This window comes from Equus caballus, chromosome 2 (genome assembly GCF_041296265.1).
Source record: "Equus caballus isolate H_3958 breed thoroughbred chromosome 2, TB-T2T, whole genome shotgun sequence".
NCBI classification, from domain to species: domain Eukaryota; kingdom Metazoa; phylum Chordata; class Mammalia; order Perissodactyla; family Equidae; genus Equus; species Equus caballus.
The window spans coordinates 28,736,210-28,763,250 of NC_091685.1; the positions used below are offsets into that span (position 1 = coordinate 28,736,210).

The following is a 27,041-nucleotide window of genomic DNA, read 5'->3' on the forward strand; positions in this document are numbered from 1 at the left end:
ACCCGGACACTTGTTAGACATGTTTTTATTTTTTTATTTCTCAAATAGGTGTATATTTGTGATCACCACAAAGTAACCACTTCCTTTGTTGCTTTTTGAGATATGTTTTCTCTTTTAAGATTTTTTTGTTAAATAGTAAAACAAAATATTTATAAAAAATACGTAAAGAATAACAGCACAATAAACCCTCATCATTGTTCTATATATCATTATTACCATCAACTTTGAGGTCCTTTCTAAATCTATCACCTCTTCCCAAAGGTAATGACTACCCTGAATTTTGGGTTAATCATTTTTTTACTTTTCTTTATGGTTTTAAAGCATACTTATTTATGTACCCCTAAAAATATTTTTTAGTTTGTATTTTTGAACTTTATATAAATGGAATAATTCTGTTTTCTGACTTGCTTATTTTCAATCAACTCCATGTACCTGAGTAATAGTACTAAATGCCAATTTTTTTCTCTTACAAACACTGCAGCTATGAATATTTGTATATACTGTCAAATAAAAAGCAAATCTGGACTTAGTGAAGAGAGACTTTATTTGAAATGACTGTTGCAAGGGAGGAAAGGAACTATTGCAATAGGGAGACGGAAGCTGTTGCAACGGGAGAACGCTCTGACCGTAGGATCTGCACGTGTCTCAAGGGTTAGGCAAAAAGAGTTGAGTGTGAGAAAGTGGGATGACCAGGAGTGGCATGATGGGAGAGATCAGAGAACATTTTCTCCTGAAGCCAGCCTGTTCTCAGGAGGGGCTATTAAGGAGGGGTTTGCGCTGGCGCAAGTCAGGGGCCAGGGATGCAAAGTTCAGGGAACTGGGGGAAAGAAAGCTTAACCAAACTTTGGTTAACAAGCATTTTGTTCTGAATGATCATTGGGCCAAGCAATTCATCCAAGCGTTTTTGAGGCAGAGAAGTGGAATTTAAAGTCTGTGTCTAGCCTTGTCATAGGTAAACAAGGGGGCACCCATAAGTTTTATCTAAGTCATATCACAGAGTGTGTTTCTTTACAATAATCTGTGTTCCAGAACACCAAAGGCGGGAGGCGTTTCCTAACTTTGGCTGTTTTTCAGGATCACAGGGCTTAGGTAAAGGTCAACATTGTCAATACATTTCCTGATAAACGCATGCAAGAATTTCTTTAAAGTAGATACCCAGAAGTGGAATTGCTGGGTCAAAAGGTAAGTGTAGTTTCACACTACTGGGTGATGCCGAATTGTTTCCCCAAGTACCAGTTTACACTTCTATCAACGGTATTTGGGAGCTCCAGTCGCTCCACATCGTCACCGACTTTTGAGGATTTCAAAATGTTTGCCAATCTGGTGGATGTGAAGTGGGTCTCACTGCATTTCCTTGATTATTAATGAGATTGAGCATCTTTCATTGTTAATTGGACTTTTTTCTCTTCTGTGAAGTGTCTTCGGCCCACTTTTCAATTGGATTGTTTATCTTTTTCTTACTGGTTTGTGGGAGTTCACCAATATGTTTTGTAAAAATAAATGGATGAACGACTGAAAGGCTCTGAACTGAGAAAGAACTGAGATTAGATTTAGGAGAGCCCCAACAAGTAAAAATCTTAAAAACTGCCCCTCCCGCAGGCTTCTAATTAGATCCTCACTAGAGCCTTATGAAAACTCTGTAACCCCATTTCTCAGGTGAGTTTTTCCATTATCGCCGACTTCTCTCTGTGGGAAAGGGACTGGAACGACTTCTCCCAGACCTCCCCAGCTCCCATTTCCACATTCAGACTCCCAGCGGACTACCTGCGGGTTAGAAAGTACTATTGCAACGCAGACAACTCGGAGCTGCTCGCGCTGTTCTCGCGAGAATTGGTTCCAGCTGATCATGTGATAATCCAAGATGGCGGTGCCCAGCGAGGCAGAGAAGGAAGCGCCAGTTTACTTAATAGTGAGCGGTATCCCTTCGGAGTTGCGCTCGGCCCAGCTACGGAGCTACTTTAGCCAATTTCGGGAACAGCGCGGCTGTGGCTTCCTCTGTTTCCACTACCGGCATCGGCCTGAGCGGGCCCCTCCCCAGGCTGCTCCTGACTCTGCTCTAACTCCTACCGGCCAGGTTCTCGCTGAGACTTCGGTCACCGATGCCCGCGCTCTCTCCACTCGGGACTCTGCTCCCGCCCAGACCCGCACCTGCTGCTGCGTCATCTCGGTACCGGGGGCGGCTCAAGCCCAGAGGCTTCTTCGCATGTACTCCGGCCGCCGTTGGCTGGATTCTCAGGGGACTTGGTTGCCCGGTCGTTGTTTCATCCGCAGACTTCGGCTACCTACTGAGGCATCAGGTACGGGTGAGAAAGATGATAGACTGGGCCTCCGGGCCCTGGAACAGAGGCACCTCTCCTGAGGGATGATGAGAATAAGTCACGTCTCTGCTTACGACTCTTTAGGAGTTTAGGACATTTATGGATAGAGCTTCAGGCTCAACTTGCACGTTAGTTTACCTCAGGGAAAAACAAACCAAAAAGAGGCCTATTCGGATGATGGTCTATTTTCCAACTTTATTAGATCCCGTCTGAGACTCTTTTGTCTATCTGAGGGGTTCATTTTGCACTGACACAAAGGGAAAATAGGAAATCAAGTTTCTAAAACTCTTATTGTCTTTTTTTTTAATTGCGGTAACATTGGTTTATAACATTATATAAATTTCAGGTGTACATCATTATATTCCGATTTCGTGTAGTCTTATTGTCTGTCTTTATTGCACTCTCTTTATTGCTCCCCACTCACTTCTCTCTTAGCAAGGTGCAAATGAAGAGACTTTATCTTTTCTCAGAACTCCCATTTTCATGGGAAATCACTTTGATGGAGAACAGGAAACACAGTGCAGAGCCCTCTTCATTCATTCTTTCAACAAATCTAGCTTGTATTGCTAGACCTAGTGTGACTCTAGCTTACATGCAGAGAACAGTTGGACAGTCTGTGCTCAGAATCCAGAGAAGACGACAGATTTGTAAAGAGGTAATTGTCACAGAGATGCCATTCTAATTGTTAACATTTATGAGCACTTCCTATGTATCTACTAGGCACTGTTCTAAGCTTTTCATTTCCTTATTGACTCCTTACAACAGTCCTATAAGGTAGGAGCTATTCTTACCCATTTTATAGGGAGGAAACTGAGGGATGCAGAAGTTATGTTACTTGCCCAAGGTTACAGAGCTAGTAAGTGGCAGAGTCACCATACAAACCCAGGCATTTTGCTCCAGAGCCTATTCTCTTTTTCACCAAGTGCTGTGAGATGACAGAGGGAGAAACCCATTTCCTAGAGGGATCAGGAAATGTGGCATGTCATCGGGATCTTGAAAGATAAACAGGAATTTGTAGGGAAGACTAGTGTTCAAAGTAATGGCATTTTCAAAGACACAGAGAGATGTGAAAGCCCATGAAACTTTCAGGGCATGTTAAATTGTTTGCTGTGGTTGGAGCACGTGGTACAAGAGTGTGCAGGGGGTGAGGGTTGATGGCAGTTGAGAATGAAAAGGTTGTAAGAACCAGATCCGGAAGAAACTTGTGTGCTCAGCTGAGATGATGAGAAATGGCATGAAACTACTAGGTGCTCTAGTCAGGGACTGGAAGAAGGGGCTCTGGAGAAGTGTGAAAGGCAGGAACAGCATTAAGCTAAAGGATTTAAACCTTGACCAATTTCTGGCTCAAGTGTTGGCGGAGGCTTCTGGGTTTGAAGAGCCATTCTTTTCTCTTGCTTCCCAAGGTTTGGGCTCCTTTCCCTTCAAGACCCGGAAGGAACTGCAGAGTCGGAAGGCCAAGAGTGAAGCCTTCACTCTGGCCGACCTGAGGCAACTGCCAGAGCTGAACCCACCAGTGCTGATGCCCAATGGGAATGTGGGAACTCCCCTGGGGGTTTTTTTGGAGTTGATCCGGGCCTGCCGCCTACCCCCTCGGATCATCACCCAGCTGCAGCTCCAGTTCCCTAAGACAGGTTCCTCCCGGCGCTACGGCAATGTACCCTTCAGGTATGAGGATTCAGAGACTGTAGAGCAGGAAGAACTTGTGTACACCGCCGAGGGCGAGGAAATACCCCAGGGAACCTGCCTGGCAGACATACCAGCCAGCCCCCGTGGAGAGCCTGAGGAGGAAGGGGAAAAGGAGGAGGAAGAAGAGTCACACTCAGATGATGTGAGTACAGTGAACCACCCTGTCCTTGCTGGCAACTTAGAGAGGCCAAAGTATTAATAATACCACTCTTCAATTGTATATTACAAGAGTTCTAAACCTGGGGTCCCCAGGAGGGTTCCAAAGAGTTAAAACTCCCTGACATAGGATGTAAAACTGCATTAGCACGTGCAAATATGCATTTTTCTATGGGGAGAGGGGCCAGAACTTTTATCAGAAGATTCTCAAAGGGGTCTTCTTTTCATTCCTTTAGAAGGAATGTAAGGAAGGTCTTTTTCATAGATGAAAATCTGCCAACCATGAGATAAGATAATCTAAGAAAGTAGAGGCCGCGCTGGGATGTGAATCCAGTCCTCTTCACTGCTTGTCTAACCTCTGTGTGCTTTCATTATGTGGCTGAGAAGTCCCTTCTATTTTTTGACTTTGAGTCTGTGGATTGAACACTAGCCTCCACTCTATCAGTAAAATATAGTCAGGAGCCACATAAGGACATTTCAGTCAACAAGGGACCACATATACAAGAGTGGTCCCCTAAGATTAGTACCATATAGCCTGGGTGTGTAGTAGGCTATACCATCTAGGTTTGTGCCAGTACATTCTGTGATGTTTATACAATGACAAAATCACCTAATGACACGTTTCTCAGGGTGTATCCCCGTTCAGCAACTCATGGCTGTAAACATTTCTTCCACCTGTTTCCCCATACCTGGTTGTTCATCCATAAAATCAGGAGAGATGTGATTTGTTGGGAAACTTTTTTTATGTATACATTGGGTAAAAAGTAATTCACCTATGTCTTCAAAGCTCCCGGCCCAGAGTTGCTAACACATCTGGACCACAACCTTAGTCTGGTGCTGTCCTGATTTTTCTTCAATACCTGCTTTGCAGCAGTGATTTCTTAGGGCTCTTGAAGTTTAAACAGGACGGGGCCCCCAGGATTTCAAGCCAAGAGTCATCCTATCATTTGACAAGTCCAGTCAAGCAGGAGTAAACATAGGGGCTGGCGCAGGATTCCAAAGACATTCTGAAACTCATTTCCTGCCCTCAAAGAGCCTTAAATCTCCCTGAACAGAGAGAGAACCAGCATGTGGCAAACTGGGTTGTAATGCTAGCTCTGCCACTCTCTTGGTGGACTGTCTTGAGCAAATCTCCTTACTCCTCTGAACCCAGGTTTCTGCTGCTTTTTTTTTTTTGAGGAAGATTAGCCCTGAGCTAACATCTGCTGCCAATCCACCTCTTTTTGCTGAGGAAGACTGGCCCTGAGCTAACATCCGTGCCCATCTTCCTCTACGTGATATGTGGGACGCCTGCCACCGCCTGGCTTGCCAAGCGGTGGCATGTCCGCACCTGGGATCTGAACCAGCGAACCCCGGGCTGCCGAAGTGGAACGTGTGCACTTAACTGCTGCGCCCCTGGGCTGGCCCCTGAACCCAGGTTTCTTCATCTGTAGAATGAGAATAATAGTACCTCACAAGTTGTTGGGGTGATTAAAGGAGCTGAGTTATGTGAAGGGCCTGACGCACAGTAGACAATAGGTATTAGTTCTTGTCCCTTCTTTCTTTGTGACATCCCATACAAAGGCCTCAACAATGTGATTAGCACTGAGAAGTTCAGAGACCAGCGAGAGTGCTGTGGGCCTTAGTGTGGGGGGGCTTCATGTAGGCTGTAGAACTTGAGGGATGAGGAAGAATTTAACCAAATGAACAAGAGAAGGTGGTGGGAGAGGAGGGAAGATATTGCAGGCAGGGGGAACAACATGGCCAAAAGCAAGGAGATAAGAGTGAATCAGGCTTATAAGGAGAAGGAACCAAGTATGTTGAGAAACGGGATGCAGAGATGTGTTGGTTAAGGCCTCGAGGGCCAAATATGTGCTGCTTCTCAGAGAAATTTGGAGGAGTGGAGCTGAGGGCCCATCTCACAGGCCTCCTGTGCCCTGAGCTGTCCTCCTTGTGGGCATGAGGTCAGGAAGCTAGACAGGCAGGTCACCTCTCCCCACCTTCTCTCAGGACGATGACCGGGGTGAGGAGTGGGAGCGGCATGAAGCACTGCATGAGGACGTGACCGGGCAGGAGCGTACCACGGAGCGGCTCTTTGAGGAGGAGATCGAGCTCAAGTGGGAGAAGGGTGGCTCCGGCCTGGTGTTCTACACTGATGCCCAGTTCTGGCAGGAGGAAGAAGGAGGTAATGCTGGCACCCAGGCAAGGGCAGGAGTGATCCCGGCTGCATTCGCTGAGGGCTTTCTGTTCCACATGGTGGGTTCCCTGGCAGTGAGTCCGAATAAAGGGCTAGGGAAGAGACTTACCTTGATTGTATATGAAAGACCAGTCATCCTTTTTAGGGGAGGGGGATCAGTGGAGTGCAGAGAAAATGCCCTCCTGTAAATTCTGAATGACCCTCCCAGAGGAGACTTAAAAATACAATCAAAAGCCCCAAGTTGTAGAACATATGCCTAAGCCCAGATTTAACTCTCAACAGAACTGAGTCCTTAGCTCACTCTGCCTGATGCTTTCGTTTCTGCAGACTTTGATGAACAGACAGCCGATGACTGGGATGTGGACATGAGTGTGTACTACGACAGAGGTACTGGGCCAGGGTTTGCAGTACGGGGAGGTGGAAGTGGTGCCCGGACTTGCAGTGACACTTCACCAGACCTACTTAGCAGAGGCTGAGACAGGGGACCGGTTCCCTTAGCGTAGCCCACTGAGAACATTCCCCTTAGAAATCTCTAGTTGAGTGCATTGAGTGCTGGTTGTGGGCAGAGCCTTGTCCCTCTCTTTGTGAAGGTTCACTGGGGACAGCCCTCAGGGAGCTCTGGTTCTGCTAGGCAGGCTCTAGTAGAGTGGGAGGGGCAGGAGTTCATGCTCTGGTTAAGAGTTTAGATTCTGGAGTCAAAAATGACCTGAGGTGGGGTGGGGTGGGAGGGGAAGACCTGGGTTCTAATTCTGTCATTTGTTGGCTCTATGATTTTTCTGCACCACAATTTCCTCATCTGTAAGATGGGAGAGCCATGGTTCCTACTCTTGGGGAGCACCCAGTCTAATGAGAGAGATAATAATAAAGTCATAAACTACAGTAAAGATGAATACGTAAATCTTGTGAGGAGGTCTTAGAAACCTGATTTTCCCTGCTTCTGCTGAGAGAGACCCTTCTGCAAACTGGGCTCTGCTTCCTCAGATGCTGGAGACAAGGATGCTCGAGACTCTGTCCAGATGCGTCTGGAACAGAGACTCCGTGATGGCCAGGAGGACGGCTCTGTGGTCGAACGCCAGGTGGGCACCTTTGAGCGCCACACCAAGGTGAGCACTGTCCATTGTCCAGCCCATTGACCCATCTCTTTTCCTTCTCTACCCCCATTCCTTCTCTTCTTCCCTCTACCCCCCACCCCTGCAGGAGCCCCATCTCTTGAGTCTTCTCCCTTTCCTCTGCAGGGCATTGGGCGAAAGGTGATGGAGCAGCAGGGCTGGGCTGAGGGCCAGGGTCTTGGAAGCCGGGGCTCAGGGGTGCCTGAGGCCTTGGATAGTGACGGCCAGCACCCCAGATGCAAGCGTGGATTGGGGTGAGTATGGCTGAGGGACTTCCCTTGGGGTTCAGGCTAGCCTTTCAGCTGTACTCTTTCCCCCTTCCCTCTGGTTTTGGGATTGGTGCTAGGGACTCAGGGGATGAACTTCAAAGCAGAGTTAGAAAGAAAAAGTAGGTCTGGCACTAATATTTTTTTAGACCAAGCCCCAAGGCTTAAGAGGACCATGGATTTCCTGAGGGAGTCATTCTCCCTAGTCTTGGGAGTTTGAACTTGATGATTGCCATTAGGGAGTGACTGTGAGTCACAGAGTGGTGACAGTTGTTCTAAACGTTGTGTTCTATTTAAAATGAAAGCAGGGGCCGGCTGGGTGGCGCAGTGGTTAAGTTCGCACATTCTTCTTCTGCGGCCCCGGTTAGCTGGTTCGGATCCCGAGTGCGGACATGCCACCGCTTGGCAAGCCAGGCTGTGGTAGGCGTCCTACATATAAAGTAGAGGAAGATGGGCACGGATGTTAGCTCAGGGCCAGTCTTCCTCAGCAAGAAGAGGAGGACTGGCAGCAGATGTTAGCTCAGGGCTAATCTTCCTCAAAAATAAATAAATAAATAAATGAAATGAAAGCAGTATGTGAGGTTCCTGGTTGCTGGCACTGTCAATGGATAGATACGGGGGCTGGAGAGCAAAGATCCAGATTTAAAGCTCTGTCTTTGAGACAAACCAAGTATGTAGTAGCTACTTCCCTGTTCTTTCCCAATCCCTTCACTGGGGTTTGAGAGAGAGCAGCCCTCTCACTGAGAACCCTTTGTAATCCAGGTATCATGGAGAGAAGCTACAGCCATTTGTGCAACTGAAGAGGCCCCGCGGAATCGGCTTGGGGCTCATCTCCACCATCTACGATGAACCCCTACCCCAGGACCAAGGGGAGCTGCTGCTCCGCCGCCAGCCACCCACCAGCATGAAGCTTCGGACAGACATGGCCTTTGTGAGATGTTCCAGCTGTGCCTTGGACACCAACTCAGAGCCCGAGTGATGACACATTCAGGGGCTTCCTTAGTCAGGGTCACTCATAGCTGCAGTGGCAGCCCCCTGCCGGGACTCCCTCCGGAGTAGAAAGAACTCTGGGAGTAGCAATCTGCACAACTTGTTCAGGGTGCTTTGTTCTGAACTTGCCTTCAGGCTCTCTACCTCAAGGGCGTTTTTACAAAAAGTCCCGCTATCCTCCTCCCTTTTGATATTAGGGCTTAATGACCTCTCCTCCTTGGTCTCCTAACCTTAGTTCCTGTTTAGACCTGCCCGTTGCCTCCCCCAGTACCTTGAAAGGCTGGACTGACTGAGGCTATGAGCACAACCTTCATTGGCGGGTCACTATGAAGGCCAGAAAGTGGGAGGAAGAGACCTGGGAGAGGAGAGGGTTTGTGGGGCTGGGAAGAGACGGTCTTGGGGCGTGCCCTCCCACGCCTCTACCCTTACCCAGCTGCGTCCGGAGAGTCCGCGGGAGGTGGTCGGGTCTGCGACCTAACGGGAGAGTAAAGGTTTGACTGGGTTTTTCTGTCTCTTCTGTTTTGGGCCGGGAGGAAGGTCGAGGAAATACCAGGAGAAGGTCCCCACATCTGGCCCCTCCCTCTCTGGGGGAGTCCCGCGGTGCCACGCCCCTCGGCGGCCGCCCGCGTCGGCACTGCGGGGGCGGGACTTCCTTTCCGGGCGCCGCCGTTTCCGGCATCGTCCGGAAGTCGATCCTGGTCCTGTCAGTACCGGGTCCGTCCTTCTCGCGTCGCTCCGGTTCTAGCTGTTCCTTCTTAGGCGACCCCGGGCCTCGCTGCCGGCTCCCCGGAAGTCCCTCGCACTCGGCTTGCGTGTTGCTGCCCACCGTTTCCCCGCTGAACTCGCGTGGGTCCCCGTGCCGCCCATGGCGGGGGCCGCTACGACCACGGCCTTCGGGCAGGTGGTCATCGGCCCGCCGGGCTCGGGGAAGACCACGTACTGCCTGGGCATGAGTGAGTTCCTGCGCGCGCTGGGCCGGCGCGTGGCGGTGGTGAACCTGGACCCGGCTAACGAGGGGCTGCCGTACGAGTGCGCCGTGGACGTGGGCGAGCTGGTGGGGCTGAGTGACGTGATGGAGGCGCTGCGGCTGGGGCCCAACGGCGGCCTGCTCTACTGCATGGAGTACCTGGAGGCCAACCTGGACTGGCTGCGAGCCAAGCTCGACCCGCTCCGCGGCCACTACTTCCTCTTTGACTGCCCCGGCCAGGTGGAGCTCTGCACGCATCACGGCGCCCTGCGCAGCATCTTCTCGCAGATGGCACAGTGGGACCTCAGGGTGCGTCTCGGGTCTGGTAGGCCCATTTTGCAGGTGGAGGAACTGAGACAGAGAGAACAGATGCCACGGCCCCAAGTCACACAGCGAGGTAGGGTTGAGTCGCTTTGGAGTAAAACAGGTGTGAATTTGAATTCTGCCTCTGCTACTGACTCGCTGTCTGGTCTTGGGTAAATCAGGTTATTTCTCTGAACCTCAGTGTTCTCATCTGTAAAATGGACGTGCTAGTATCCAATTTGGGATTATGAGAAGTATAGAAAGGGTTATGTGGAAAGTGGCATGATGATTGTTGTGACTTGATGGGCAAAAATAAGTGAAAGAATAGAGTCAGGTGCAGTGGGAATTGAACCGCTTGCCCACTGGGAGGCTCAGTGCAAGGCATGTTGTAAGAAAAAAATGTCCCATCATCTCTTGGGAGAAAGAAATGAGTGCGGCTAATAGAATGAAACAGAAGCAGGAGGCAACTAATGGGGAAAGCTTGCACTCTGTCCTCGGAAGTCTCCAGTGTGATGGGGGAGACATAGGCCCTGATGTTCCCTGCCTCTCCAGGCCACTCTCACCTTGTCTCTTCTTCGCTTCCCAGCTGACTGCCGTCCATCTCGTGGATTCTCACTACTGCACAGACCCAGCCAAGTTCATTTCAGTACTGTGTACCTCCCTGGCCACCATGCTGCACGTGGAGCTGCCGCACGTCAACGTTCTCTCCAAGATGGACCTCATTGAGCACTATGGGAAGCTGGGTAAGAGCTCCTGTTCTGGGCAGACAAGGACAGGGCAGTGGCTGGGCGGAGTGAAGCAGAGATCTCAGCTGAAGGATGCAGCCTCCAGGGACCATGCATGGCCTGGTGATAGTAGCCACAGATAGGTCCTGACCCTTGCCCATTTTTTTTGTGCCATTCTGTGCCAGATACTGTTCTGGGTTTGGGGGACAACGGAGCTACAGATGGTGATACGTACTACAAAGGAATGAAAGTGATGGCACAGTGAGTGGTTGGGAGTCAGGGGAGTGAGCAATGCCATCTGAGCTAAGACCCAAATGGTTAGAAGGAGCCAGGAGAAGTATTCTAGGCAGAGGGACCAGAAGAGGTAAAGGCCCTTAGGGAAAGAGCTTTCTGGGTTCAAGGAAAAGGCAGGGGCGGGGTGGAACCCAAAGTAACTGAGTTAGTGGGCAGGGGAAGGGTGGTAGGAAATGAGGTCAGAGAGGTGGGTGGGGGCCAGAACCTGTACTGTTGAAAGACAGAGGAAAACCATTGATGAATATTAAGCAAGAGAATAGCATGAACTGAAAAAGTCATTCTGGCTGCTTTGTGGAGAATGAATTAAAAAGGGTAAGAATGAAAACAGAGATCCTTTAGGTTTTTGCAGCAGCCCAAGCAGTCATAGTGGAAATGAGGAGAAGTAGATAGATTGAAAACTTACTCAAGAAATAGGATTTGTTTGTGGATTGGGTGAGGAGACAGGAATTAAGGATGACTCTCAGGTTTCTGACTGAGCCAGTGGACAGATAAGGATGCCATTTGTTGAGTGAGGAAGACTGAGGGGGAATCAGGCTGGTGCAAGGCAGGAGAGTTGCCTAGGGGCCCAATGGCCAGCATTTTTTCATGCAAAATTAGTGCTTTGCTGAGCTGGGAGCATCAGTTCCCTAAATAGCATCTCCAGCCACAAAGGAACCTAGAAAAGAAAAGCAGAAATGACCAGCAGTGAGCAGGAGGGAGGTTGTTGGGAGAGTAACATGACAGGAGACTTGTCCAAAGAGGCCAACTGGCTGCCAGTCAGGACTTGGAGGGGCCGTGTCAGCCCAAAGTTCTGGTCCATCTCTTGACAAGCCCAGAAGCCCCATTTTATCTAGGTCCAGATGTGCAGTCCTCCCAAGCCCCTGTCCCCCTTCACAGCCTCCAGCCCAGATGGCTACATGGTGGTCCTCGACGTTTCCAGCTCTGACTCTTGCCAGTCATCCTCGCAGGAGACTGAGATGTAAACCAGATGAGGCAGTTGAGGCCCAGAGACATTACCTGAATAGTCCAAGGTCAGTCACACAGCTGATGTGTTAGCTGAGACGAAATCTAAACCCAAGTGTGCCTGGCTCAGTTTCTTAGTTCTTAGGGAAAAGTGTACCTGTCAGGCAATCCAAGAAGTTTGTTGGAATGCCCAGGACATTCTTCCTTGTAGGTACAGGATGTCAGTTTCTTTCTTTCTTTTTTTTAAAGATTTTATTTTTCATTTTTCTCCCCAAAGCCCCCCGGTACATAGTTGTATATTTTTAGTTGTGGGTCCTTCTAGTTGTGGCATGTGGGACACTGCCTCAGCGTGATGAGCGGTGCCATGTCTGCGCCCAGGATCCAAACCAGCGAAACCCTGGGCCACCGAAGCGGAGCGTGTGAACTTAACCACTCAGCCATAAGGCTGGCCCCAGGATGTCAGTTTCTAATTAGAGCTGATTAGAACACAGGAGGCAGGAAGTGAGTTGATCTCTGACAGCCTGACGCCCTCACTTTGGAACAGACCTGCTGAGTAGCCCAACCACTTGAGTTTCCCAGGCAGAAATTGACAGTGCAGAGAGGCCAACTTTCGGTTTTTAGTAGGAAGTTTGTATTCATAGAACTGAGTCAGGAACCTCCGAGTCGTCTAGTCTGGGTCTCCTCGTTTTATGTTAAGAAGGAACTGGCCCAGAAAGGGAAAGTGATTTACCCAAGAGGCCACCCTGCTAGAATGTAGTGTTCATTCAATATGACCAGCATTTACAGAGTCTTTACAGTGTGTGTGCCAGGTCCTGGGGGTACTGCCTGGCTGAGCTTCATAAGGTGGGGACCCAGCAGTGTTCTTACTACATGTTCGATACCATTGTTTACTACCATTGGTCAAGGACTTTTCTGTATCAGGCACTGGGGTTTATAGCATTTAATCCTCACAAGAGCCCCATGAGGTGGGTACCTGCCCATATAGCTAGTAAATGGCAGAATCAAGTATTTTCTTCTTAGTAACTTCATTTCACCGTCTCAAAAAATATTTGTTGAATGAATGAGTGAATGAAGGCAAAAGAAGAAAGAAGGAAAATATGGTCCCTGTCTTCAGGTCTTTAGCCTCATGCCAGCTGCTCCTGAGCATCGGTTTCTCTCCTTAGCCTTCAACCTGGACTACTACACAGAGGTCCTAGACCTCTCCTACCTGCTTGACCACCTGGCTTCTGACCCTTTCTTCCGCCACTACCGTCAACTCAATGAGAAACTGGTACAGCTCATCGAAGACTACAGCCTGGTCTCCTTCATCCCTCTCAACATCCAGGTACTGGGGACTAAGAGGCCTCTTCCTTTGGCTGCAGGCTCTGACAGTACCTGGGAACTCACCAAGCCAAGGCTATGGGAGGCTTTGTGGGCTCAAACAGTGGTCTTTCTCCTGGGCTTGACTATCATTGGGTCCTCTTGGTTTCAGGACCAGGAGCTCTGGTGGGCAGGATTCCAGTAAGGAAGGTGGACCAAAATTTGGCCTTACCTATTCTGTATTGCTGGGTTCTCTCTACACATGTTCCCTCCTCGGTGTGGAAATGAATGAGTTCAGAAAGTCACCAGCAAGGGACTTGATCAAGGCCAGGGACAAGTCTCTCAGGTTCCTTTAAGATAGGCAACTGCCTGTTGACTTTGCAAACTAGTACCCAACCCTTGTGCCTCCCACCTTGCATCCTGCGAGGGTAACCTGGGAGACGCAGGTGCATGTTAGAGTCCTTTCTGCAGTGGGTGGACTGGAGCAAACTTGTCTCTTCCCCTTTTTTTTTTTTTTTTTTTTTTTGAGGAAGATTAGCCCTGAGCTAACTACTGCCAGTCCTCCTCTTTTTGCTGAGGAAGTCCGGCCCCGAGCCAACATCTGTGCCTATCCTCCTCCACCTTCTATGTGGGATGCCTACCACAGCATGGCGTGCCAAGCAGTGCCACGTCCACACCCGGGATCCAAACCGGCGAACCCCGGGCCCCCAAGAAGCGGAATGTGCGAACTTAACCACTGCACCACCGGGCCAGCCCCTCTTCCCTTTTTAATGCCACACTTTTCTCCTCTAAAATGAAAGAATGAATTCTGTAATATTAATCATAACAACTACCATTTCTTTTTTTTGGTAAGATTTTATTTTTCTTTTTTCTCCCCAAAATCCCCCAATACATAGTTGCATATTTTCAGTTGTGGGTCCTTCTAGTTGTGGCATGTGGGATGTTCAGCACGGCCTGATGAGTGGTGCCATGTCCGCGCCCAGGATCCGAACCGGTGAAACCCTGGGCCGCCGAAGTGGAGCATGTGAACCCAACCACTCAGCCATGGGGCCGGCCCCAACTACTACCATTTTTTGAAGGCTTTGTCTGCTGGGCACTGTGCCAAGAACTGTCCATACATTATTTTGCTGTCTTCTTCCCATTGTGTGAGATATGGACTGTTCTTATCACTTTGATGTGGATGAGCAAAGAGGTTACATGCATATTTATTGGGTGCCTGCTGTTAGCAAAGTTCCGTGCCGGGCACTGGGGCTACCTCGACAAATGAGTCTCTGACCTCAGAGGGTACAGAGTCGAGTTGGGGAGGCAGATGAGTTAATAACTTAATAATAGTTAGTGAGATAGTAGGATCACGGCTACAATAGGGATAAACCCAGGGGACAATGGGTGTGCATAGAAGAGCTTATCTCTTCTGATGTGTGGTTGGGGGACAGGGGGTCAGGAAGGGTAGGATGTAGCCAGGCCCTAAAGGACATGGAGAACTACTCCAGGCCAAGGAAGCTGCATGCACAGAGGCTTCATGAGGCAAGATCAGGGAGCTGTTTGGAGACTAAAAGCAGTTTGGTACAACCTCAATTCCACATACCTCTGTTTCACTCACAGAGCTGTTTTTCTCCTCCCCACCTAGGACAAGGAGAGTATCCAGCAGGTCCTGCAGGCTGTGGATAAAGCCAATGGCTACTGCTTTGGGGTCCAAGAGCAGCGAAGCCTGGAGGCCATGATGTCTGCTGCAATGGGAGCTGACTTCCATTTCTCCTCGTATCCTTGCTCTCTAGCCTCCCAGCCACAGCCAAGAGGGGGAGACTTGGGGTTTAGGAGTGGCCACATCTACCCTTGTAGATGACTGATTTCATGTTGAACAGTTGTGCTCCCTGGTGACTGTCTTTCATCTGCAAAGGCTGGTCCCTTAGAAGTTTTCAGGGTTGGTTGTACCTGAGGGCAAGGGAGGATATTGATCAGAAAGAGCAACAAATACAGAGGCCCAGAAATAAAAGGGCATTGGTCATTTGAGAGAGATTCGACGGGTTCAGTTTCAGTTGCCTGGTGTCTTGAGTGTGAAGGGGAAAGAGAGATGCAGGGATATAAGGGAAGTAGACAGGGCTGGCGATGGAGGGCTTGAGTGCCCCGCTAAGGATTGTGGACTTGAGCTCATAGGTGGGCAGTGGGAACCAGCAGAGTATTGTTGAGCAGGATGTGACACAATCAGATGTGTTTTTTTGGGGGTTTTTGTTGTGTTTTTTTTTTGGTGAGGAAGATTTGCCCTGAGCTAACATCCATGCCAGTCTTCTTCTATATTTTAGTATGTGGGCCACCAGCTCAGCATGGCCGCTAACAGAGCAGTGTAGGTCCACACCTGGGAACCAAACCTGGGCCACCAAAGTAGAGCGTGCTGAACTTAACCACTAGGCCACCAGGGCTGGCCCCAGATACACATTTTTGAAAAGCTCCTCCAAGTGTGGAAAATGCATTTAAAGGATATGATTAAGGGCAGGAGGGTTTTTACAGTCTCTAGGTGAGAAGGGAGGAACATGGTAGTGAGAATAGAAAGAGTGTAGATTGGAAAAATATTAAGGAGATAGACTAGCAGAGTTGGTGACCAGATAGTTTTGGGATAGATGGAGCAGAATTCAGACTCCCAGGTTTCTGGCTTAGGCAGTAGTATGAGTGGTTGTGCTAATCACTGAGGCAAGAAAACAGAGACAAGGGGGCAGGTTTGTCACATGGGTGGAAGGGGGTGCAAGCTGGCACATGTGCTGTGTTTGAGGGGGCCATGGGACAACCAGAGCTGTTCAGGAGGCAGACCTTCAGACCTTCTGAACTGGAGCTGGCTTAGTGACCCGGGTGGGTGGAGCTAAGGTCATGTGTCCCTCGGATCACAGAGGCCACGTGTGAGGCAGGACAGGGAAGTCCAGGCCCTCTAGGCCGGTTTCAGAGATTTGGCATCTACACAGGATGCTGGAGACAAGGGGGGCTCCAGAGTCTGGGGTATGGAGGAAAATAGTTCCAGCCAGCACTTAGTGATTTGTGTCAGCCCCTTTCACATGTGGGAAACAAAAGCTCACAGGGGAACAGACAAGTTATAAATGATGGCAGAAGAGTGTGCGGTGCCTGATGAAGGGGTTGAGGAACTGCCTTACACATTCAGTTAATGTTGGCAAATTCAACTGCATGTGCTCAGCAGAAAGGGAAGGGCAGTTTTAATAGTGCTGATATTTTGCACACTGTATGTTACTTTATGCATTCATTCATATTATACAGGATTCTATTCATAAAACCATGTATACTGTATTTAATAAATGAGTTGAGGAATTTTCAAGGATATTTTTAACCATATACATTTGTGCTGATGAGAAAAGTCAGCTCTGCTGAGGAGGGAGTGGGTAAGGAAAGCTTCATAGAGGCGGTAGCACTTGAGTTGCACCCTCTTAAAGGAGGGTTAGCCAGGCTGATTAAGAGAGAAAGGGAATCAGGGCAAAAAGAACAGTATTTACAAAGGTGAGGGGGTTCAAGGTTAAGACTTGTCTGAGGGGTTGCAAGTAGAATGGCATGACTTCTGGGCAGGACAGGGCTGCCTGGGGAACCAGAAGTGCGAGACAGATGAGTAGAGATAGAATGCAGGGTTTCATGGGCTCTGCTCAGGAACGCGGGCTTCAGGCCAGAGGCAAGGCAGATTTGAGATTGTTGCATGTCAAGCAAGATGGATTCCGCTGGTCCTGAGTGATCCTCAGGGCCAACTTGCACAGGAACAGGGCATTAGCTCCTGAGGAAAAGTGAAGGCGAGGGAGCATGGGTTCAGAGTCAGTTTGAGCAGCGGTGAGATGGATTTTGATAGATGGATCCATAAGAAATGGTAAAGAAAGGTCCGTAACCTGAACATCTTTTGGTGGGTTAGGTACTTCACTTGCAGGATCTCATTTAATTCTCATTCAGTCCCCTTTTATAGATGAGGCAGTTGGGGCTCTAAGAGTGACAGGTCCAAGGTCCCTCTCCCCAGATGTGTTGGAAGAATAGTTCAAACCTTGGTCTCCCCGGTTGTAGGATCTCAATTTCTGACGCTGGAGTCATCTAGCAGAACAGCCATGGTGGCCAGCCTTGCCATGGTAACCCCCATCTTCTAGTCAGACCGCACACCCAGACCTCAGGCCAGCCAGCCTCACAGGGCTCCTTCAGCAGTGTCACGGTCCTTTCCTTCGTGAATCTGATTTGTGTCCTTCCTGCTCCACTTTCCTCTTGTCCCGAGAGAAGTAGAAGGCACCCTGTGGCCCACACAAAAATTGGTCGTTTTCTTTGGGCTCCCGTGATTTCCCTCCCTGGGCAGAAGAAAAGTCACAAACACTTACTGAGCACCTAATGTGTGCCAGGTGCTGTGCTAAGCATTTTGTATTGTCTCATTTGGTCCTCACAACTCTTATTTTTACAGATGAGAAAAAGGAAGTGGCAAAATCAAGATTTAAACCCCCATGGTCTGGCTCTAGAGCATGTGCTATAATATAGAGCACTCTCTGGTCTTTTGATCCTCAGCATTGTGGGAAACAGGCAAATACAGGAACATTTGGGTCTGGATACTCAGAGGGGCTTCTCAGACCCAAATGGGTCCTGTTGCCTAAGCTGTAATTATGAGGAAGGGAGAGGGATGAAGGGAATCTACCAGACATTGTTGGAGTGGACACATCCATAAAGGTTAGATCCGTGGCCTAGTGGTTGGGTTTGCATGCTCTGCTTTGGCGGCCCAGGGTTCGGATCCTGGGCACGGACATGGCACTGCTCATTGGGCCATGTTGAGGCGGCGTCCCACATGCCACAACTAGAAGGACCTACAACTAAAATATACAACTATGTACTGGGGGGATTTGGGGAGAAAAAAGCAGGAAAAAAACCAAAAAGATTGGCAACAGTTGTTAGCTCAGGTGCCAACCTTAAAAAAAAATAAAATAAATAAAAGTTAGATCCTGCCCAGACCAGTTCCCCGTCCTTGCTGTGCTATCAACCTTGACGCACCCTCCCTCAGCACCCTGGGCATCCAGGAGAAGTACCTGGCACCCTCAGATCAGTCAGTGGAGCAGGAAGCCATGCAGCTGTAGCAACAAGCTGGGTTGTGGAAAACAAGACACATAACCCAGCACTGGGGAAAGTGGCAGCTCCCAGCGAGCAGCAGACAGCTCAGCAGGCTGCAGATCCGAGAGCACTCAGCCTTGCAGAGGACTTCTGGCCAAAAGCCAGACATGGCCCAGAGCAGAGTGCCCTCTACACCCTCAGTGCTCATGAGCTCTGGGCACTGCTGCCAGGAATTCAGCACTGGCCCTGCTTGGGCTCTGATGGAATGTGCTACAATACAAGAGTTTATTTTCTACTTTTTGTGGCTTCCAAACTTTCTTCAACCATCCACGCCCAGAGAGTTGGGGCAGAACAAGGAAATGTGACCTTCCCTCAGAAGAATCCTATTTCTTCATACAGGGCAGTGTTTCCCTCAAAGCACAAGATCATACTAGAGGACTGACAGACTCTCAGTCTCCAGTCATGTGCTTTTGTTGATCTTCACTTTTAACAGTGAGCTTCAAGCCTGAGCTTTCACAGGCAATCCTTCCTAGCTAGATCTTAATGTTCTGTTTTCATTGTATTTATTTCATGGATTTATTCTACTTTTGGCAAGTGTAAACTTGTTTTCCATTTATAGTAGTGATTAAGAGTTTACTTTAAAAATGAAATAATTTATACAAAGTGAGTTGTTTAAAGAAAAATATTAAGTATATAATATGACATTTTGAGGGGTGTGGCAAAAATCCTGATGGCCTGAAGTTGGGAAATACTGGTGTATGCTTCCTTTGCTCTTCTTGCAACTGGTTAAGTGTAATTTGTATTTTCAACCAATAGGTGGCATCCTAGGCTTATTTTTTGGCAGTTGTACCCTGAAGGCAGAAGGGGATGATGGCCATTGTGCCAGAAGTCTGATTTGCAGACACTGGGTCCTGTTAACACACGCAAAAAGCTTGGCATTTTATAAAGTGTTTCTACACACATGATCGTTGTGGTTCTCACAGCAACTCCTAGAGAAACACACAAGATGGGGAATATTACGAAGCCCCACTTTACTTGAGGAAATAGAAAGATGAAGAGTTTGAACTTCGTTCAGCCTTTGTCATCGTCCACTTTGCTGACTTGTTAATTGCGAATACTTAGTGGTGGAAAGTCACAGCACTTCTCCCACAGCATTTGTACACAACTGGAAGAAAGAATTTAGATACCTGTAGAATGTTACTGAATCATAAATCAAGGGAAGATAGGTTACTGGTGGTTTGGGCAGTTGGAGAATTCATTTTAGGAAAATCTATTCTGAAGTGACATTGAGATGGGGGTGACTGAGCTTTGGTTTCCAGTTTTGGCAGCCAAAGCAGACGGTGGAAGAATGAGGGACTGTAAGGAGGCTCCTGTGGCTGGAAGAGTATGAAAGCAGCCGACCTCCGCTCCCACGCCTGGCCATACAGGGGTTAATAACCGGGTGCTGTTTCCTCAGCCTCTTTCATCTGAGTTCAAAGCACCTCACCCCTATTAACACCCTGCACAGTAGGTGGAGAGTATCAACACAGCAAGCCAGGGAAACTGAGGCCAGGAGGCACAGCCTGGGGCTGGCTATGAGTCACCTGTGGGGCCTAGAGCCCAGGAATCCTGACATCCAGGCTGCTGGACGAATCCCTCATCAGTTAGGGTGTGAAGGTGGGTGCTGTGCTTTTGAAAATAGGACCAGTAGCTGTGGTCATGAGTTTTGATGCTTACCCCATCACAGAGACGCCAGCTCTCACCACAGCAAACCAGATGGAAGGCAGGCGTCATTGAGAACTTTATGGCCTCATATCCAAGCACCTCAGTATTTATTCTCTGCAGTCATGAGTGGAGTAGGATGGGAATAATCCAGAACTTTATTTTCAGGCCTTGGTGTGACAACAAGGGTGTTTTCTCCTCCAGTAAATGTAGCTTCTGTCTACCTCCCACTAATAGCAAAATGACTTCCTATTCCCCTGTCACACTGGGGAGGGGACAGCACAATGCAGAAAGGAGGAGACCTCTGGATTCCAGGTAAGGTCTGCTCAGCGTGAAATGTGTAGGGTGAGAGAAAGACGATCTTCCAATATGGCTGGCATATGGCAACCATCCTAAGATTTTTCTTTCTTTTCTGATAAAAATAGAAAAGTAAAAAACTTAGAAAATAAAAAAAAGTCACTCATAATCCCACAACACAGAAATAATCAAAAATATATCTATAATAAATTATCTATCCAACTATAAGTGTATTTTGTGTATTTCAGTCTTATTTTTCTATACATACACAAGGATAGCTAGCATTTATGTAAGTGGGATGTGTTATAATTTCTTTGTAACCTGTTTTCCAGTTAACACTGTTTCATGTAATTATAAATATATAAAGGCCTTTCTAATGTCGACATGATGCTATTCCATGGTATGGCTATAACATTATTTACATTTCCCAACTCCCATGGTTAGTCTATAAGTTATTACCAGTTTTTTACTATTGTAAATAATGCTGTGATTAACATGTTTGTACCTAAATCTTTGTCTGAGTCTCTGACTTTCGTGATAAAATCGTAGAAATGAAGTAGCCAACGTTTTCCACTTTCTGGATTCATATTGCCAAAATACCTTCCAGAAAAGTGCCACTTTCCGTTTCATGGATGCTGTCTGATAGTGCTTATCTCACTTCCAGACACCACTTTGCAATCGTGAACAACTTCTAGAGGGAAGAAACCATCTCTGCCTTAGAAAGGACCTTCTTGGTCATCTCTGCTAACCACTGACATTAGGGTGTATGTGTTTCCCAGCTCTGAATTGGGGAACCCCAACAATTGGAAGAAAGCATTTGGGACTTATCAGCGCCCACAGCTAACTGGAAAGGCTTCCAGCCCAGACAAAGAGGCTTAGGAGTGAGGGTGACGCCCTAAAGCCCACAGAGCTGAAGCACAGCCAGTCTGCTCTCAGCTGTTTCTGAATTAGCAATGCTCACCCACAGTTGGCTGAGAATAGGAAGCCTGATCCCATTAGGTCTGTGGAAAGGTCGATCTTAGAGATTCTCTGCCCTTTCTCAAGGCTCCTGAGAGGGGGAGGGGAGTGACTTCCGACCCATTCCAGCACTACTGAGGCCCACCCTGTTTTTGGAAAGAGAGGCCCAACTGCCCCAGACTCCAGGACGGAAATTCTCTAGCAAGCTGAGTAGCCCCCTCCTTTTCCTTCGCTTTCCTTCTCTCTTGCCCCTGTATGTGGAGCCCTTACTGAGCCTGGTCTGGGCTGCACACCTCCTCTTCCTGTCCCCTTTAGAATGAAGAGTCCCAGATTAGCACATATCTCAATAGCATCGGGCCTGCTGAGGATAGGGCAAGCCATATGTGTCATTTCCAACCCACTGTGTCCCCCATTTCCTGCCAGGGAGCCAACTTCGGACAGCCCCAGAAGCCCAGGTGTCCAGGTGGCTTAAGACTGAGGGGATGGACTGGGGCGCAATTATATCGGTAAAATGCTCCACCCTAGAATATAGAGCGAAGTTTTAATTTTTTCTCCCCATCCAAAACCCTGAAGCAATTGTAGAGGGAGATGAGAGGCCTCTTCAATCCATCCCAAATAAACATAAACTCTCAAGCAGTGTGCTTGCTCTGCAAATACAGCTCCCCTTAACATTGGACTGTCACCTCTTCCTATAAGTAATCCTGGAGTCTCCACGTTGCTTTGTGGAATAATAGAAACAGCAAAGAAGGAATATTGAGACATAGGTCAGATTTCTCCCAACTCATGTCATACCAGTTGTGACATAATTTATTCTGCACTTTTTAAAAATCAGTTCCCTTTACAGGCAGACAAGGAATTTCAGGTTAACTTCTAGAGGAAGAAAGGGGGAAAATGTGTCTTCCTCCTTTCCTTCCTTCCTTCTCTTTCAACAAATATTTATTGAATAGCATCATCTGATGTATTAAATACTGTCCCTAGCCACAGATTGAAGACTCCATGCTTTCCGAGTCTGAGATTTTCCTTTTATCTTTAGACAGATGAAGAGTTAAATATCCCAGAGAGCAGTAAGGAGAAGATTGGGTGGAGATGAGAGATGAATCAGCCTCTGACACCCCCAGGGTGACCTACCTGTCTGCTGCCCCCACAGACATTCCTAGATCCTGACTCAGTGGGTAGGTAGTGTTGGGGGGCAGTTCTGAGAGGAGGGTGATCTAGTCTGCAGAAACCTGCGTTCCTCACACCACACACACACAGCAGAGGTGGGGGGTGGGGTAGACCCTATAAACAGGGTGGAGAACTGAAAAGGAACAAAGGCCGTAACCAGGTTTAGGAAAACTTAACTTGGTGAACGAGCCAGGAAATTGGTCCACAACACAGTCTTTTCTCATTTAAGACAATTCCTTTCTGCCAAGCCCTGGGGTGGGGGTATGTTAGGCTGAGAGTAGAGTAAGAAGACGTTCTTGATTCTTAGAAAGTCCAAGATAGGAGCAGGGCAGCATAGCATAATGTGGTTCTTTTCAAACTTATTTTTAACTCATGAAACTCCAATATACAAAACAGACATATATGTGGCTATTTTAGCCAACGTGTGTAGAAATAGGGGAAACCCTGACCACTGGGCTCCTGCCCCATGGCAGCTTCTGGGGAACCCTCCGAACAGTTTGAAAACAGCTGCTGTAGTTTAAAAATCAGAGGCCGTGGAGTCAGACCCATTCCACTCCTTGGGGCATGTAAGTAGTTGTATAACCTCACTTATTAGGTTATTTAGCTGCTCTGAGCCTCAGTCTCGTCATATGCAAAACAAAGAGGATAATATGTATTGCAGTGAGGACTAAGGTATGAAACAGCCTGGCACATAGCAGCATGCCAGCTGCTATCGTTACTGTACTCTGTTCTCTAGGAAGAAGCAGGAAGGGTACTGTTGGTCAGAAGAGCAATTTTGGTGCAAGCCTCTGAAATCAGGCTGTCCTTTTCAGGCATTGCATATTTGGACATTGGATGCGTGTGTGTGTCTAGCAGTATCTTGCCTTTCTGGAAGGAGCCACAGTGGTCTGCCTGACCCCAATGCCTTGGCCTCCCTAGGGTTCTGAGAAGGCACCTTGCCCCAAGGCCTTGCCCTCCATCACCTACTCCTGTGGATCTACAGAGCCAATTTGGACTCTGCTCTCTTGAAGTAGCGACATATAAGAGAAAGAAGAAGATTTTTTTTCTCCAAAAAATTTTAGATTGCACATATTCCCCATACCACCCAAATTCTTGGGAGAGGAAGATCTTTGCAAGCCCTGGGCCTCCGTTTCCTGGGGGATAATCTGGCAGTGCAATAAGGATAGAGCTGGGCTTACTTGAATCTTTGTGAGTCCAATCTCTGTCTAGACACCCCTGCCTCATCCTAGAAGCAGCTGTATTTCCATTTCCACAATAGAGGACCTCACACTAAACCTGGTTGCCAGGCATTTGGAAAGATGTTTTTAAAACTAAGGGGCCGGGGCTGGCCCCATGACTGAGTGGTTAAGTTTGCGCGCTCCGCTGCAGGAGGCCCAGTGTTTCATTGGTTCGAATCCTCGGCGTGGACATGGCACTGCTCATCAAACCACGCTGAGGCAGCGTCCCACATGCCACAACTAGAAGGATCCACAACGAAGAATATATAACTATGTACCAGGGGGCTTTGGGGAGAAAAAGGAAAAAAATAAAATCTTTAAAAAAATAAAAATAAATGAAAATAAGGGGCCGGCCTGGTGGCGCACTGGTTAAGTTCACACGTTCCACTTCTCAGTGGTCCGGGGTTCGCCGTTTCGGATGCCGGATGTGGACATAGCACCACTTGGTCAAACCCATGCTGTGCTAGGCTTCCCACGTATAAAAAAAAGTAGAGGAAGATGGGCATGGATGTTAGCTCAGGGCCAGTTTTCCTCAGCAAAAAGAGGAGGATTGGCAGTAGTTAGCTCAGGGCTAATCTTCCTTAAAAAAAAAAAAGATTTAAATTGAGACATTCACATACCATAAAATTCATCCTTCTAAAGCGTACAGTTCAGTGGTTTTTTAGTATAGTCTCAAAGTTGTGTGACTATCACCACTATGTAAATCCAGAACATTTATCACCCCAAAAGAAATTCCATACCCATTAGCCGTAGGACTGAAAATTTTTAAATGTCAAATTTAGGCCAGGAAAAGATGGCAAAATTGCTCACTGAGACCCCATCCTAGTTAACAGTTAAAAGCTTTAGAGAGATTTATATATATATATACATGATATATAGATATCTGATATATAAATCTGATATATCTGATATAGATATCTGATCATAGAAAAAAGTCTGGGACCTTTATGGTCAGGAGCTGGTGGCTAAGTCAGCTCACATCTAACCATCTGACTTGGTGATATGCCAGTCCACAGCATCTGCTTTTGAAATCTGTCAACACCAACATACAACCTCAGGGTAGCTCATTTCTTTCCCCATATAGGGCACCCATGGGTGGTGTAGAGGGAGTAGGCAAAAGTCAGAGGCTGAGAGAAAAGAAGAAGTTCTTTTCCCAGGACCTACCCCATTAAGAGAAAGTCACCAGACCTGTCTGGTAAGAGAAACCGGGTCACTTCCAAAGCCGAGGGGAAGTCACTTGGCCTAGCCCAGAGTCTGCCTGGTTTGGAACCTTGAAACCCAACACCCCTCCAGGAAAGGAGAAGGGAAAACAGGGGACCCAAAGACATCAGAGTGGTCCTGCCCGCTTCCCCCACAGAATTAGTAGCTGTGATAAGAGCCCTTCAATGTTGAGTCCCTTGGGTGTGACCAAACTCGGACTCTGGGGAACATGATCAGGCTGGCCTGAGTTGCCAGGTGGAGGAGTCAGGCCAGTATTCTCAGGTGGCCTAGTGAGCACGCAGGTCAGCTTTGGCAGTAAAGCTGCTCCTCAGGACTTGGCCTGATTATTTTGCTTTTGACACGCAAATGCTGGATAAATCCTAGACTATTGATGCTGGCAGGATTAATAAAAGCTAACATGTATTCAACATGTACTATGGGTATTTATTTTCTCAAACTTCACAGCAACTCTTAAGAGGAAGGTACTGGTTTTTAATCTCCAGTTTACAAATGAGGACACAAAGTAAGCAAGGTTAAGAGCCTAGGCAGAGACAGGCTGAGAGTCAAACTCGGGCAGTCTTTTTTCTTTTTCTGATGAAGAGTCACCCTGAGCTAACATCTGTGCCAATATTCCTCTATTTTGTATGTGTGACACCGCCACAGCATGGCTGCTGACGAGTGGTGTAGGTCCCGGTACCAGGGAACCCAACCGGGGCCACTGAAGTGGAGCGCCCCACTTAACCACCAGGCCACGGCCGGCCCTAAACCCAGGCAGTCTTGACTCCACATTTTTCGTTCGAGAGCCTTTAGTCTAAGCTCCCTATGATACAGAAGGGGAAACTGAGGCGATATAATGGCTTTTCCAAGGTCGCACAGCCAGTCAGGGACACAAGCCAAGCTTCCTGGCCACCAGTCCAAGCTGCCTGGACTCCGAAGTGCGGTGGGGACGCCCTGGTGGCCTTTTCTCAGCCGCATTGCCCGCCGGCCAGGCCCAGGCACCGCCGGTTGAGCAGATGACTCAAAGGGCGGGGACTGCGTTTTCCTCACGGCCCTGCCCCGCCCCGCTGCTCCGAGGATGCCGAGCTCTCGGGCTGGGCGAGCGGCAACCTGTCTGAGCGAAACCGGGAAAGCAACGCCCCTGGCGCTCGCGGTAGCGGAGGCCCCTCAGCCGGGCGGCGCGGTGCGGCGCCGACTGGGCCCAGAGGGTGGCGGGAAGATGCGCCGCGCGCGTTCCGCCGCTCACTCCCCCATTGGCCAGTCGGGCCCTAGGGGCGGGACCCTGAGCAGCTCCCTCCCGTGATTGGACAGTCTCGGCCTCGGGCCGCCTCCAGCCCCAGGCTGTGAAGGTGGGACGCCGCGCGGTGGCCGCAGGCTCTGGCGTGCAGTGCCTGAGCGCGGGGGCGGCGAGCTCCGCCGGCCGGGCCGGGCGTCTGTTCCCCGAGGCCCTTCCCATCCAGCTTTCGCCTCCTTTCGAGCCCGTTTCATTTCGTCCCCAGCTCCGAACGCTGGGGGCCGTTCTCCTCTCCTCAGATCTGGACTTTTGTTTTTTTGTAAGGAAGTTGTGCCCTGAGCTAAATCCGTGGCCAATCTACCCGCCCCCCCACCCCCCCGCCTTTTTTCCCTTTGAGGAAGATTAGCCCTGAGCTAACACCTGTGCCAGTCCTCTATTTTTTGTACGTGGGATGTCTCCACAGCATGGCTGATGAGTGGAGGGGGTCTGCACTCGGGATCCGGGCGGTGAACCCCGGCCGCTGAAGCGGAGCGCGCGGAACTTGAACCACTCGGCCAGGGGCGGCCCCCAGATCTGGGCTGTTCTGGCGGCGTCACACGCCTGCCCCGGAGCTACTCCCCTCAGCTCAGATCTGAGCGCCTGGCGGGGCTCTGCCCCTGCTGCGCACTACAGCGTATGCCTGCGGCGCCGTCCGCAGACCTCACATTGAGCTCTTCAGCCTCCCGCCCGGGCCCGAGGAGCCTTACAGCCACCTTTGCGCTCACCCGACAGTCCCAGGACCAGGCAGTCGGCGTGGGACCATCCTGATGGAGAGAGCTCACCCCCAGCCTCTCACAGGGAGCCCCTGGCCGCAGTCTTGCCTGCGGGTCACTGACCAGCCTCGTGGGAGGTCAGGGCCCGGAGTCACGGGTCCAGGGTCAGGGTCTGTAAATCCTACGCCAATCCCAGCTCCAGTCCCAGCCCTCCGCCAATAACTGGAAAAGACAGG

At 49.0% G+C, this 27,041-nt stretch overlaps 2 protein-coding genes and 2 long non-coding RNA genes across 6 annotated transcripts; 2 read left to right on the forward strand and 2 right to left on the reverse strand.

Moving 5' to 3' along the window:
- Positions 1 to 526: 526 nt before the first annotated feature.
- LOC138923204 (uncharacterized) lies at positions 527 to 9,287 on the reverse strand. 2 transcript variants are annotated; one of them, XR_011436490.1, is made up of 2 exons: positions 9,131 to 9,287; positions 527 to 2,355 (listed from the first exon to the last, which is right to left on the reverse strand). It is a non-coding gene; the product is annotated as an uncharacterized lncRNA (long non-coding RNA). The 2 variants fall into 2 exon arrangements; XR_011436491.1 differs by having other exon boundaries at positions 527 to 4,096; positions 9,131 to 9,266.
- GPATCH3 (G-patch domain containing 3) lies at positions 1,826 to 9,203 on the forward strand. Its single transcript, XM_001504051.6, has 7 exons — positions 1,826 to 2,297; positions 3,722 to 4,146; positions 6,150 to 6,324; positions 6,664 to 6,723; positions 7,318 to 7,439; positions 7,572 to 7,699; positions 8,474 to 9,203. Exons 1-7 carry the CDS (start codon positions 1,862 to 1,864, stop codon positions 8,688 to 8,690), a joined length of 1,563 nt encoding a protein of 520 aa, XP_001504101.1. The 5' UTR covers positions 1,826 to 1,861; the 3' UTR covers positions 8,691 to 9,203.
- Positions 9,239 to 20,794, forward strand: GPN2 (GPN-loop GTPase 2). Of its 2 annotated transcripts, XM_001504054.6 has the most exons (5): positions 9,239 to 9,977; positions 10,558 to 10,714; positions 13,096 to 13,256; positions 14,859 to 14,989; positions 18,240 to 20,794. In XM_001504054.6, the coding sequence occupies exons 1-5, from the start codon at positions 9,567 to 9,569 to the stop codon at positions 18,310 to 18,312; spliced, it is 933 nt and encodes a 310-aa protein (XP_001504104.1). In that variant the 5' UTR covers positions 9,239 to 9,566; the 3' UTR covers positions 18,313 to 20,794. The 2 variants fall into 2 exon arrangements, with proteins under 2 accessions (XP_001504104.1, XP_070116767.1); XM_070260666.1 differs by lacking the exons at positions 14,859 to 14,989; positions 18,240 to 20,794 and adding an exon at positions 13,765 to 14,154 and having other exon boundaries at positions 9,357 to 9,977.
- LOC111772396 (uncharacterized) lies at positions 14,858 to 27,025 on the reverse strand. Its single transcript, XR_002806224.2, has 3 exons — positions 26,818 to 27,025; positions 17,250 to 17,541; positions 14,858 to 15,163 (listed from the first exon to the last, which is right to left on the reverse strand). It is a non-coding gene; the product is annotated as an uncharacterized lncRNA (long non-coding RNA).
- Between the last annotated feature and the right edge of the window lie 16 nt (positions 27,026 to 27,041).

Coding starts and splice junctions, on each gene's coding strand:
- GPN2 (XM_070260666.1), top strand. CDS start 9,567: ATGGCGGGGGCCGCTACGACCACGGCCTTCGGGCAGGTGGTCATCGGC. Junction 10,715..13,095: donor TGAGCACTATGGGAAGCTGG/GTAAGAGCTCCT, acceptor TTCTCTCCTTAG/CCTTCAACCTGGACTACTAC. Junction 13,257..13,764: donor TCATCCCTCTCAACATCCAG/GTACTGGGGACT, acceptor TTTTTGAGGAAG/ATTAGCCCTGAGCTAACTAC.
- GPATCH3 (XM_001504051.6), top strand. CDS start 1,862: ATGGCGGTGCCCAGCGAGGCAGAGAAGGAAGCGCCAGTTTACTTAATA. Junction 6,325..6,663: donor CTGGCAGGAGGAAGAAGGAG/GTAATGCTGGCA, acceptor TCGTTTCTGCAG/ACTTTGATGAACAGACAGCC. Junction 6,724..7,317: donor GAGTGTGTACTACGACAGAG/GTACTGGGCCAG, acceptor CTGCTTCCTCAG/ATGCTGGAGACAAGGATGCT.